At 41.2% G+C, this 14,562-nt stretch overlaps 1 protein-coding gene across 1 annotated transcript; it reads right to left on the bottom strand.

The window, feature by feature from the left end:
- Positions 1-4,872: 4,872 nt before the first annotated feature.
- LOC308108388 (eukaryotic translation initiation factor 4E type 3-like) lies at positions 4,873-14,348 on the bottom strand. The gene is made up of 7 exons (XM_080461253.1): positions 14,044-14,348; positions 10,905-10,977; positions 8,950-9,044; positions 8,124-8,184; positions 7,986-8,052; positions 7,715-7,870; positions 4,873-6,409 (listed from the first exon to the last, which is right to left on the bottom strand). The coding sequence occupies exons 1-7, from the start codon at positions 14,214-14,216 to the stop codon at positions 6,363-6,365; spliced, it is 672 nt and encodes a 223-aa protein (XP_080317379.1). The 5' UTR covers positions 14,217-14,348; the 3' UTR covers positions 4,873-6,362.
- Between the last annotated feature and the right edge of the window lie 214 nt (positions 14,349-14,562).

Below are 14,562 nucleotides of genomic sequence, written 5' to 3'. Positions count from 1 at the left end.
TGAAAGAGACACATTAGGAACTGGATTACATTACATTATTCCACATCAGTTTGCATCTTTTCATCTTTTTTTTGTTTGTTTGGTTTTTTTTGGGAGGTGGGGGGGGGGGGGGGGGGGTTGCTTCCCTTTCAATATGTGTGATGTTTAGAGTCTCTCTTGATGGTTTTTCAGGGATTTTGTTCAACCCAGCCTGTTTGGCTTTGTGGGATTTTTGCATTTCATTTATGTTTTTGTTTCTTTGTTTTATGAACATTTTGTCTTTCATCAGTTATTTGTGTTTCTTCATGATTATTTCAAGTGTTTCAATGTTGTTTGGTTTTGAATCCTTGGAAGAAAAAGATTCTCTGCACCACCTTGTGGTACAGAATGGTATTACAAGTTGCATCTTTAAAAGACATCTTTAGACTGAGCTTGATACTTGCGATATGTTAGATTGTGTCAAAATGTTTTTAAAAAATATTATTCATTGCAGTGTGGACAGTCATGATGGTGTAATAAGTAAAGACATCAAAATTGCTGAACTTAGGCTTCAGCTCGGCCTCTCAAAGTATGACTTATTCACAAATATGTCATTTGAACTAAAATGGATGTTATTCAACTGTAAAAGGAACCACTAAAGAAAGAACATGCAAACTCGGCACAGAAACTCAGACTGGAGACCTCTCCCTTGGGCTGAGACGCAGAGTGATGCTGCTGCCATTTGTTGAGTTTTGTCAGCCCTGAAACAAGAAAAACAATATTTCTGTAACATGCTAAATGAAATAAAAGAAAGAACAATTTGATTCGAAGTGCCTTGTAGTTATAATTAAAAATATCACACTTTTAGCCCTTCTCATACTAGATTATATAAGATAAATACTGACTACCTCATGTTACTTCATCATCTTTTGCACTACTCACTAATCTATTATATATGATCTCATTTAGCCCTGCACATATTAGTCTTTAATTACTTGTTTATATCTTTTGTTTATTGTTATTATTGCATGTTTACATTGTACAAAGGGTGCACAGGAAAAAAAAAATGTCAATCTAAAATGGAGTTCACAATAAATAAAATTAAAACAACAGAAACAAATATGTGGGGAAAATAAAAAGACAAGATAATAGAATGATTTAGTTCTTTTTTTTTTACATTACAGAGTTTTGTTTATTTTTTGCTGTTCATGTGTGTTGATATAAAACGCTTCATCCCGCCTTGTTGCCAAAATGTGCTTTATAATTACTTTCCTCTTGCATTGTCTCGCCTTACTAAACATATACTGTGCAGCCTTAATGGGATTACTGTTTTTAATTCTATAAAGGCTGCAAACATGATTGTCCTCTGTATCTAATGAGAATAAAAAACTGAATTTCCAGTCTTGAAAGGGGAATCTAACCCTCCATCGTGGCTTTCTCATTATTCCCTGGCTTGATCTGCATGTCAATACTGGATCTATGAGCTGGATTAATCTCCATGTTGTGTTGGTGTGGTGTGGGATTAAGGGCCCCAGCTTGATGGAGCGCTGTTGCAAATTAATTGAGGATCAGTATCAGTTACGTAACGGCCTCTCCACACATGTACAGGGCTGCACACAACAAAGTAATTAGCTGTCTGTTAATGAGGTAATTAAGCAAACGAATAGGAGCCTCTTGATTTGCAGACGGGGGGGGGGGGGGGGGGGGGGGGATTGGATGACTTTCTGACGTTGCTTTCCCCTCACTGGTTGTGGTGGCGCTCAAAAGAAGTGCAGAGATGAAGAAAAAGGAGGAAACGATAAAGTGCCCCTATAACTCCAGTCCAAATCGTTTCAAGGGTGTCAGACTATTACTTCTCAGATGTTCCAGAAACATGTGACCAGCAGCAGCAGGGAGAGAAGGCCCAATGTCTGGTGCTTTGGTTCTAACTTTATGAACTGAACATTAACTACTCCTTTACGCAGACGCCCACTTCTTTAAATTGGCCCAAATTACCAATTTTATATACACACCACTAGTCACATATAAGAGTAATTATTTATGATATTTTCTATAAAAATATTCTATAAAAAATTCTCATTACCGAAATGTGTCCGGATCATTTCAACTACTTTTCTTTTCAATTCCACCGAGGCCCCGTTTGCTTCAAGTGGCTTTTTTTTTTTTTTTTTTATGTTTTTGATTCAGAAAAGTCTTGCGTTGTATTAGTCTTGTAGTCTTGAAATGTACTTGCGAAAGTACATTTCCATGGTAGGAAACGCTGAAAACAATGGAGTGAGCATGTCAGGCCAAAGGCTGGTGCTGTTGGTTGGTTTTTATAATGGAACCACACACACATGTGTGCAGAGTCCAATCTGCTATAAACATTACCAATGAGGAGTACAAAGACATTCGTATGGACGGACAATGACGTTGGAGTGTTTTTAAAAAGTTTTGATACCCCCCCCCCCCGTTTCCACGGAGACGGAGTCGTAGCTTTTTTCAGAAAGGCCCGTTTACAGTGACTCCAAGCATCATTGTGTTGGAATCGGACACCCAAAACACAATGAAGGTTTTCTGTTTCCACTTCCAAACGTTGTGTAATCAGGGTCTAAGATATCTTTTTGTAATAACAACCAAAAAAAAAAGTGTGTTTTTGTTTGTGCCTTTAAACTGAGCGACCACTCTCATGATGTATCGGGGGCAAAAGTTCAGTTTTAATCTCTTTAATCACTTCATGACAATTTTCTGAAAATGGTTTCTTTTTGTGATGTTCCATGAAAATAAGTCATACACGAACTCTGCGACTTCAGTAATAAATACTTCCAGTATTTTGTACGTTTACTCAAAAGGTATGTGCTTTTCTAACTAACAGGTTGGAGATGATAAACAGGCTTTGACTGGACTCTTCCCATCAGGATCTTAAGTGTTCCCTCATTTAGTAACAATGCAGGTAATAAAGCCAGAGAGGGACCCTCGTTAGACGATTAAACTGAGAATGAGCTTTGGAGGGTCATTAAAAACATATTTAGAACAAAATTTTCACGCTCTGGTTTGTCTATTTAAAGTGTAACCGAGTAATCAGGGTGTGAATAACAGAAGAGAAGCATTTCCCCCAATCAGAAAACACTCATCTCAGGTCAGTTATTCTTCCCTGCTCTGATCATTAAAGCATCTCTGATGAGGACAGGCTGCTGGATTCTTACTGTGTTTGACTGGGGAAGAAAATTAAGTTTGCAGAACATCAGTGCAGAGGAAAAGGTGTTTGGAGTAATCACCGGCTGAGCTGAGGCGTGTGTGTCACTGTTCACCCTCAAGTGGCTTCAAATGTCATGTTATAGGGACCATCTATACGGTTAATGTTTACATTTCTTTTTTCCAGAAGTTTCACGTTTACACAGCAACATTTTGAACACAATGTGTGTTTACACAGAAACTGCAGGAACGCTGAAAACGATGGAGTTAGTTGTTGTAGGGCCACTAGTGGGTGCTGTTGTTTTTTCTCTGATGAAACCACACACACATGCATGCAGACAACAATATACTGTATACATCAACAATAGCGATTACACAGACATTTGTATTTGTATTATGGTGAATTTTAACCATCAACCCAGCAAGTCCCATGATATTATGAACTGGGAGTTCCTGACACTCTGGAAGCGCCATTGCTGTTGTTGTCTGTTTACTCGTACATGTGCAGAACAACAATATACTACAGCGGCGATGTACATGCACAGTAGCAGTGCTTCCGCCGTCTACACGGAGACAGTCCCAGTGTTTTCAGAAAGTTGCATTTCCCCCCATTTACACGATGAGAGAGTCAGAGCATTTTCGAAAAATTCCACGTTGGGGGTCGTTTTCAAAAAGTTACCTTTTCAGTGGCTCTGGGCTCGTTATTGTGTAAATGGACGATCAAAAAGCAATAAAAGTTTAACATTTTACTGAAAACGTGCTGTAAAGGAGGCCTGAGGCGTTCAGACTCGTCCAAATGGATCAAAACAGCTGAAGTGTTCTGTGGAGAAAGACGCAGCTACACCGTTGGTTCATGGTTCTCAGATGAGATCATTTCTCACCAGAAACCGCGTAGATATGTGATATTTGAACATACGTATGGTTCCACTAGGCCTCATGAAGAAAGAGGAGCAATATTTCTGTCAATCGTTGAGTTATGACCGTGTGTAAGTGCATGAGGGACATCAGCTCCTGATTACATTCTTTTAAACCACAAATTGTTCTTTAATATGTAATCTAGTTCTAATTACATCCCAACGATTCCTGACTTGGGGCTGTGATTGTGCTCTGGACTCTATGTCATCCCTCTTCTGCATAAACTCAAAACCAACAGTAGGTTTTCTAGGTCCTGGGAGCCACAGTCTGGCATGGTTTTTAAAATTATATATTTTTTCTGCATCAATATGTGCTAATCCAATAATTATATCAAGTTTAAACCTGAAAAAAGAGTCAATCTACACATTTAGAGATGTGGAAACAGACTGCAGTCCCCTGAGGACCAGGATTACTCAGCTTTACTCCAGACCATCACCCTCCTACTAACTACTAACTGGCTGGAAGAATAAAGAAAATGAATTGAATGCAGTATTGAATACTGAGAAGTTCAATAGTTGTGTGGTGGATTTCCTCTGTGGAGTTTGCATGTTCTCCATGTGGCTATGCAAGTTTTCTCTGGTTGCTTCTTCACCTTCACCCCACAATCAAAACAGATGCTCGTCCAAAGCAGTGATTCCCAACCTGCCCAATACACCTGATTCAGCCCAATTTCATCTCGAGTGGGTGGGACCGGTAAAGTAGCTCCAAAACAACATTTACATGTAGACATCAAGTTTTTCTCTGTTGTGGTGTTGAGTATAAGTTTTGAAAATGTCAACGTTCTTGCAAAATGTTTCACAATTAGTACCAAAAACAGCTCAATCTCAACATAAAGCCAATTTTAATGAAACTTTCTGGTGCAAAATTCAGTGAAAATTCTCCAAAATGTCTCTTATAGCTGTTTTTGTGTGTTTTTACAAAGGCTAGTTTAATAGCACTGATATAGCTCGTTTTCACAGCAGCATCACCGATAACTCGGCTCCAATCAGTTCTTTTGTTTTCTGCTCCACTTAAGAAATTTGTTTAAAAAAGTTTTTTCTTTGAAATTCTCATAATATGCTTGGCGGGCCGGATTGGAGCCTCTTGCAGGTTCACTTTCGACCCACAGGACGTCTCTGCTTTAGCGTATTTTAGCACAAAAATGAATAAACTACAACAGCATTAAGAGCATTTTCAGAATTCTTTTATTTGTTCACGTCACTGCAAAAGAAGTGTTGACAAAAGAACATCGTCCCCTCTTAACTATCATCCTAGTCCAGAGTGGAGCTATAAAAAGCAGCGTGACACAAAGACACCAGAAGCATTAAATTACTGGCGCCTCCACTGCAACAACGGAGCAACTGCACGTTAACAGAGTTAGTGACATGAACTCGCGTTCAGTGGAGAAAAATGGGAAAATAGCCCTGATTTGTAAAAAATATGGACAGGATCAAAATTCTTTAAAAAAAAAAAAAGTATTCTCAACTCAAGCTCATCACATAAATGTGATTATTCCTGGAATGAATTGGGCAGTGTAAGTAAACATGTATGGGAACAGTGTGACCTTACATCTTTTAAAGTAGGGCTGAGTGTGTGTGTGTGTGTTGTGTTGTGTGTTGTGGTTATAAAAAGACACACTCTAAAGCAAACTACTTGATTTATTGGTAAGAGCAACAAGTAGAGGCAAGTAGTGAAGAGCACTGCCAGTGGAGCACAAACATGTGCAGTGTGTTTTCAGAGAAACCCAGGACCGTGTTCAGGACCGTGTTCAGGACCGTGTTCAGGACCGTGTTCAGGACGAGCAGCGGGTCTCATGAGGCACCTTTCAGATGGGATTTAAAAAAAACAAACAAAAAAAAGGCTGTGTGGGATTACGCTCCGACTCGCTGCCATGGCTTTGGAACCGTCATGTGCATCATTTCCACGTGTAGCCCTGATCTCATATCTGATGCACTCGCTATACACGTTCAATGAACCAAACGTGGATGTTTTAAAGGGTTTTAGGTTCTGTATGGCAGGAGAGGTGCTTTGGCACAAAATCAAGACAGGAAGTCGACGCAACACTTTGAAGAGAACCTCAGGAGAGGCGAGGTCCGCCGACACGAGTCAGTATAAAAAGACCAACACGACTTCAGAGCTGCTTTCAGGATCCTCGTCCCAAAATCAAACAAGGCATCAGTCACTGGAAGTCATAAAAATAGATTGATAATTTTTCCTTGTTGAATGCAAAGTAAAATCCATGATCAGGCCGAGGACTGAGCCTTCGACTCGAGGCCGGCAGTTCACGTTAAAAATGACTTGAAGGAGGAGAAAAAAAAAAAAAAGTGTGTTACAATCTAATGTCTTGGGCGTCCTCCCTCAAAGGCATGATGCTCCATGTGAGCTGAAAAAGACAAACAGGACAGAGCGCCACTTTAATCACAGGAAGAAATGAGAGAATTCAACTTCTCTGGCTTGGATCATTAAGACCCCGTTTACACGACAACATTTCAAGTGAATACACATCGTTTATAGTTCAGGAAAGGTTCCAGGTTTGAAAACAACGATTACATGGAAAAGGCAAAAAAAAAAAAAAAGAGAAAAGAAATGCGGAATACAATGTAGTTAACATGCCAGGCCACCAGGTGGCGGTGTTGGTTGTTTCTGTAATGAAACCACACACGCATGCACACAGAGAAGTATAAACATTAACAGTAGCAGCACCCAGACAGTCGTATGGACAGATGATGAAGTTGGATTCTGGGTGACTGCTGCCTGTTCAGTGGCTCTGTTGTCGTATAAACAAGACGACCAAAACGCAAGGACAGTTTGACATTTTCACCCGACAACGTTGTCGTGGAAACGGGTCGCAGCTGGTTTGATAGCGTGGCTCCTCACAGGCTGGCAGGAACATAATCTGTACTTAAAGCACTTTATCGATCTCGCGTTTAATAGCTGATGGACTGTTGGGAGACGACTGGTTTTAGTTTACTTTACAATTCTACTGAGACGCTCCTACTAATGTTTCAGCAAAATGTATGTATGTATGTATGTATGTATTCTTTATGTTTTATACTTCGCTACAACACTAATCGCTCGATAGCGACACATATAAAAAAAAAAAAAACTGAACGTTGTCATATGAATGGTGGGAGTGGATAGTGGAAACACAGGCACGATGCACAATGTTAGACTGGAGCTTCAATGTGTTGAGGACAGAAACGTGTTTCTCATGCAGGCGAGAATGAAGCCATCGAAAGTGAAACAAATCTGAGCAGAGATCAACTTTAGATCATATTTGTGAAAACAAACCTGAGCCTGTCAAAACAGGTTGAAGATACTAAAGTGAGGATGAAAAGCAGCTCACTGAGTGTCAAGGGAACATTTTCTTCTCTAGCGCCACTTGCTGGTAACTTTATTGACCATTAATCTTGTTTACTTTCTCTTTTTGACTGTCAGCTTCAAACGGCTCCATGTTGTAATGCAATACACTTTAGAAGTTTCATATTTTTCTTGATTTGTGTTTGTATGGAGAGCAGCCAGGGATCCGCACAGACTAAAGCGTCTTAGATGTGTTTATGTGTAAAACAATAGGCTTTAGACAAACTCATTATTTCAAACAAACCAAAAATAAAACTGATCAGCAAACCTTTAACCCAATCCTAAAGTTCCGGTCCCTGTGAGAATAAAATACAAAAAGTGCACTTACATTTATAAAAAACAGCTTTAAAAGTTATGTACGGGAGCAGCTCGTAGACTCTTCCCAGGATATTTGCTTCGTTGGCGAGAGACGCGTCGCTGTTCCACACTTGTACGACGTCTTCTCGGTCTCGAATGCTAACGCTGACGCCGACGACCTCGTCGTCTGGGGGGGGGGGGGGGGGGGGGGGGCGGAGGCAGACGGCAGCGGCGTGACCGATGTGAAATCACAGCAACATGGAGACTTTTGTGTTGCGGAGGAAAGGAGGTGCAAACGGTACCTGAAGCACAGTAATCTGCAAACTGCTCGCCGATGGTGGCCAGTAACAACTCCTTCCAAACTGTGGACTGAACACGGGAGATTAAAACCTCATCCTCACTCTCAAACTCTCAAACCCCGGAGAGACGGCGGAACCTACACTGTTTTCTTTTGGTATCTTCATCTTCCAGACGCCTCCTTTAGCATTGCTCTCTTCTTCCCTGGTGGAGGGAAAGGAAACACACACACACACACACACACACACACACACACACACACACACACACACACACACACACACACACACACACACACACACACACACACACACACACACACACACACACACACACACACACACACACACACACACGTGAAGACAACATGCACAAAAGTGCACACACACAGAAAAAATATATTTGACATTAATAAAAAAAAAAATATTTCCACTTTAATGGACTTTGAATCTAACGAACTACCACAGAACAAATAATAATTGACACACTAACAATCCCTACACAACACTGGAAATGTTCCACTTTGTTCAAACCAACAATTTTGTGCACACTCACGGGATGTAAGAACACAATTAACAATCACTATTACATATAGAGGAACTTTTCAAGAATACTGTTATGATATTTTTTATCTGGGTTGTTTTTTTTTTTTCATAAAAAAAAATGTGCATGTGGTGTTATTTTGAATTGATCCTTTTTTTTTTATTTATTGAATTTCATTACTTGCTCCAGCATATCAGGATGTATGTGATCATTTCTTCAGTCGTTCTGATCTGTAAACATGGATTATATTGAGATATTCTCACAATAGCACATCTCTATAATTTCCCATTTCCCCAATAACAATACTAATAATACTAATAATACTACTACTAATAAAAACGATGATAATAATAATAATAATAATAAGAATAAGAATAAGAATAAGAATAAGAATAATAAGAATAAGAATAATGAAGTCCCACTCACCACAGCGGCCTCCGCTCTCCTCTCATTAAGTGATAGCTACATCTCAAAGGCAGAGCTGTGACTGGAGGGATGTTGTTATATACACTCCAGAACATCTGGAAGACAGAAAAAAACAACAACAAACACATCAGTGAAGATCACGAGTTTCAAGTTCACACCGGGTATCGATACCATTAAAAAAAAATAATGCCGTTTGATGATATTTTAAAGCGTATGTTGTTGAAACAATGACATCACACAAAAGTAGAATTTGACATTTTCTAACGACTGGTTCATTTTGTGACTTTGATCGGATTGAGCCACGTGTGTCGTTTATTTCCGGTCCATTCATGCACGTGGACATAAGATAACGTTACTGAACAGGTGGAGACGGAGGTTCTAACTCTGCAAAGTGACCGTCACAATAAAGCCAAAGTTCTGTTGGTGTGGACGGAGGAATGCAGTAGTATGAGCACAGCAGCCCTGAAAGTTTCCAGCCTGTTGGGTTCAACTTCTCTCTGTGAGTTCACCTTTTTCTGACGTGGATTCATCAAGAACGACCACAGAACAGAGCCAACTCACTGATCCACACCTGCAAGTCTCCCTCAGAGCTGCGGGGTCCGGTTCCAGTGCCAGCGAGGCCACCAACAAAGACAAAGTGGAAACAGGCCGGCGCCACCGTAAGTTACATTAACCATCATTAATGTTGATTTCCCCCAAAAACCGTGTGACAAGTGTGCTCATAAAGTGTAAACGATGTGCTGCAGTTTTGGTGATTAGATTTATTTATTAGGTTTTTTTTAAACGTCACACAGTTGATGATTTGTTAAAAATTGTGTGTGTAAAAATGGAACAGGACGAATTCCCACCAAATGTTGCAAAAGTGATCATTTGAAAAAGAAACGACAGAAATAAAAGGTTTGCGGGTTGAGACTTTAATATTTCCTTCCTCGTTAGGTCACTGTTAATATTTCTATCTTCTAATGAAATTGTGTGTGAAACCGACAGCCCTTCGGATCGCTCGGTACCTTTGAAGAAGGTTGGACACCGCTGCTGTCGGCCGCCGGGACAGAGTGAAGGACAGACGTGAGTCCACAGAGGAGCTACTGGACAATCGAGGGCTGCAAAATGTGATGCTATATTTAGCAAAACTACATAACGAAGTAGTACTATCTGCAACGAGCAGGTCGGCACAGAAACTCCAACAATGCTTCAGATGGTACCCTTCAAACTTTGTCAAAGTTCTTCCTTGAAAGACGGTACAACAGTACATAAAGGCAACGTTAAAACAAAAACAAAAACAAACAAATAGATTTCCAGGAGGATGATGCACTCGGCAAAAGTAGTTCAACCCTCAGGGACAAAGGACAAAGAGTTCAAGCTTGAGTCTTCCTCTGAATTCCACGTCCGACGGGGGAAGCCTGTACCTCTCAACCTGCAGGGTCTGCTAGTTAACGTCCGGGTGCAGGATGTCACAGGGAACCATCAGAGGTCTGTGGAGTCGTTCTGCAGCAAGTCGCTGAAGGCTTTGTGATGAAGCTGATTGGTTTACTGCTTCGCTCCCTGACTGAAGCCCAGTATTACTATTTAACATGTTGGTGATATTTAAAAGCTCCCCCTTGGTTGTCTCTCCTTTAAACGTCAAACGAAGGGTAGTAATCCATGTATCGTAGCTTACCGTGCATGTTGGAAACACAGGTGAGCTGCCAGCAGCCTGTTACTCAGTGAAAAACCTTACGCGTGCCAGTAGCATTCACAATAAAAGCTGCGGTTTTCAATGACCCCAGAACACGCTGATGAAACGCGGCGTCAACGAACTCGTGAAACGCACGCTCTCGCGCTGAGATAAAAGGCTTCAGTCGTTTTCTGTTCTTCGCCCCACAGTAGTCGTCGGCGTTTATTTCCGAGCAAACGAATCAGACTTTTGGGCCAAGTCACGCTCTTGATCTCAGCACGCGGCGGCCGTCAGATCTCACCTGAACCGTCTGCACGGTGTAGATCTTCTTCAGATTGGACTCGCATTCTGCCGCCGTGGTGCCCGGTAATGACCTGCGGGAACCAGCAGAGACGGTTAAAGATCAAATAGAAAAAAGCTGGAAATGCTGGGGTGCTTTTTCTTCTTCTTTTTTTTCCCTTTTTTCCATTTTATGGAAACCACATGTTGTAAACCTGATTTGAGTTTTATGATCTTGATGCAGAAAACACATTTTTACACCTATCACCTGAAGTGAATAAACCATAAACTGTTTTATACGATCATACAAGCTGAAAAGAAACCGACCAACCCGAACCCTAAACAGTGTTTCTTTATTTAGCAGTTAGGATAATATAGTGTTCGTCAAAATATTCCTTATTTGTATATATAGATATATATATCTATATATAGATATAAAAAAAAGGCACAGAGCATTTAAAGTCCAGCACTAACTTTGAACTCAACACATCAAATTGTCACGTTCACAAAGCAACTGAGGCAGTCAAAATCATTCAAGAGAGCTTCAAACTTTCAGTCTGAAACGTCAGCGAAACGCTTCAGTGGCGAAGTCTGGTTTACGGCTCTTTACAAGCTCATGAGGACGTCTCTCAGGCCTGCACATACGTCCATTACACAGACGATTATAAACCAGTGTGAGATTGAGGAGGGATGGTCGAGGTCATCGAGCGACTCATAATAAACTCTCCACAGGATTACATTTATTGTACTGACCACTATTTTTAGATCACACTCACGAGGTCTGAGCTCCAGTAGCCCTCATCGAGCTGTTATTGCACTAAGAACAGAATTCAGTTTTATCTCATGTTTGATCTCGTGACCTGGAGATATAACGCGACACATTTGTGGACACAATTTTTTTAGTAACGTAAAACGGAGGTCCCGTTTACACGGCAACGTTTGAAGTGAAACAGAAAAGTTGCGCATTTACACGGCAACGTTTTGAAAACAATGTCTGCTGACACAGAAACGGCAGAAACTGTGAAAATACTGTAGTTTTCATGTGAGGCCACTAGTGGGTGCTGTTGGTTGTTTTTTCCTGTTTGGAGCCGGAGTGTTTTCACAAAGTTGCGTTTTCCCGGTTTCCATGGAGAGGCATTTTCAAAAATCTCCACCTTGGCAGCTGTTAAAAAGTAATGTTTTCAGTGGCTCCGAGTACTGTTGCCGTGGGAACAGATTCCAAAACGTCTTCACTTGAAAATGTTGTCGTGTAAACAGAGCATGAGTCCTTCGAAAGAAACGTCTCTAGTGGGATTATTCAGAGTTATAAGAAACACATTCGTAAGAAATAAAACAGACGAATGTGATTTGAAATTGTGCACCAAGACACTCAATATGAAATAAAACTCGATCCTAAATCAGTGACCTTTCCACTTAAATAATGAGTTTCTCTTTTTAGTTTTTGTGTTTTGTTAATCAATGACTCTGGATCTCGAGTATATCGGAGTGGTGGTGCCTCATAAATGGTTTGACTTTGTCCAATTTGCTCCCGCGGCTCTGCTGTGACTAAGAGCATAGCTGGAAAAAGTCTGTGTTCTTCAAACCGCAGCCCGTTTATTAGGAAAATGGAACAAATGTCTCAGTTTCGGCCCAAAAGCCGGAGAGCAGAATCCAGGCTCGGGACTCAGGTTGTTGATCGGGACACGGCACCGCCGAGAAAAACTTCTGAGCTGCTTCAGAACTCGTAGTTTCCTGCATGTTTCAATACGCTGTTATCTGCAGGTTCGCATTGCACTGTTGTTAAGCACGAAGTATATCACAGGAACAGTTTTACTGGATACGTCTGGTTAGGAAAGAGAGTAAAAACAGGTTAAATCCCACTGTGGGCCTCAGAGCGAGGCCTGAACGCTTTAAAGAATGTTGTGATGTGTGTTGGTACGATGCGTCACATTCCGAATGATTCTGCATGGACGCAGTGGAAAAACAATAACAAGGTAATAATGTTGCTTCTTAATTTTCTGGCAGTGGAACAACAAAGTTGTCAAGTTTAAAAAAAGAACTTCGAGTACTGCTGTATTTGTGACACCGGTGTAAGATAGAAAAGTGACCTGCAGGTCACTTTTCTAATATAGAATTCTGACCCGCCCCATGGAAAAGTGACCCACTCCCATTACGTCTTTAAAAATGTATAAACACTGTATGTAAACATATGAAAATAAAAAGCATCAATAAAAATAAATGTATTTACAAATAAATGGTACAGGGAAAGTGTAAGCTGTATTGCATAGTATTTTACCACAGAACATACATACTAAGGAAATAGTTAGTACTTCCTTTATCAGTTCATCCCTCGTTCACAATCGAATTCAACGTTTAGATATTTAAGTAAACACTGAAATATCTTCTCTCATGGAGTACACGGCACTGTATTGAGGCCATGTTAGTAATTACTGCTTTATCTACGCTTGTCATCAGTTGTGTTCAGACAAAAGTCAAGTTTGTGATGTTTGTTATTTTCTAAAGTAAAAAGCGAGTACGTATTCATCTGACTGCTCGTCTCTAGCAATGGGAGAACTTAATAATGAGCAGTTATAAAGAAAATGTAGGACGCTACACGTTTGCTGCATTTCGGTAGATTGTTGATAAGTTTCAAAGATGCATTGTTTTCCAAACAATCCAATCCTTCTCTCTGCAGCACAGTTTTGTGTGCACTGTGATCATAATCAAAATATTTCCATTTACACAGGCAACTTTTCTGAAACGAAAAACGCAAAGATGATGCATTTTTTATCTGGAGCGTTGTGGTGTAAAGGAGCACTCATGTGACTCAACAGGGGCAAGAAGTTGTATTTGTTAATGATAAACTGTAATAAACTAACTTAATAACTGTACTGAAGCATATATCAACACTTAATATTGATTTTAGAGGCACAGTGTGTTTATCTGGGGGTTTCAGTGGGAAGTTTCTTGTTGTCATGTGAACATTACCAACTGAACTGGTAACTTTACGAGTTCCCAGCTGCATGAACGCACCAGGGAGAAGAGGGACACTTCTCCCGCTATCTGCCTCCCGCAGGCCCCCAAAAACCCTCCGGCCTCCAGCGAGACCTCCCTCCCCTCCAGCCCCGGCTCGTCCGGGGCTCCGGCCCCGGCGGGAGAGCGGGGTAGCGGGGGTTCGGTACCTGTCCAGCCAGAAGGTCCAGGGGGAGTGCAGCGGAAGAGCCGAGACGTCCTCTCGGTGTTTCTTTGTGATGTTCTCCAACTCTTCCTCGTCGATGTCGATGCTGCTCCCGGAGGGCACGGCCGCTCCGCCCCGCTCCACCTGGAGCTCGGCGCGTCCCGCAGGAACCGCCATGTCGGCCCGGAGAGGTAAAAAAACACAGACAGCCGCTTTGGTTTTTGATCTCTGAGACAGAAACACACGCGCACAAACACACGCACACACAGAGACAGGCAGACCGCCGCTCTGACGCCCACCGCTGATGACGTCACTGCGACAACACGCAGACCGACGTTCAAAGATCCAAAACGAGAAGAGAGACCACTCTGTCAGGTTTCCATGTGACCTCTTCATGAGCTTTCTTTCTTTCTTTCTTTCTTTCTTTCTTTCTTTCTTTCTTTCTTTCTTTCTTTCTTTCTTTCTTTCTTTCTTTCTTTCTTTCTTTCGAGCATTGTCAATGGTATGGACAAGCTGGAACCAA

Source organism: Lipophrys pholis (assembly GCF_963383615.2).
Source record: "Lipophrys pholis genome assembly, chromosome: 4".
In the NCBI taxonomy this organism is placed as follows: Eukaryota; Metazoa; Chordata; class Actinopteri; order Blenniiformes; family Blenniidae; genus Lipophrys; species Lipophrys pholis.
Note: the sequence above shows the minus strand (reverse complement) of the source record. Positions and strands in the feature narration are given on the sequence as shown.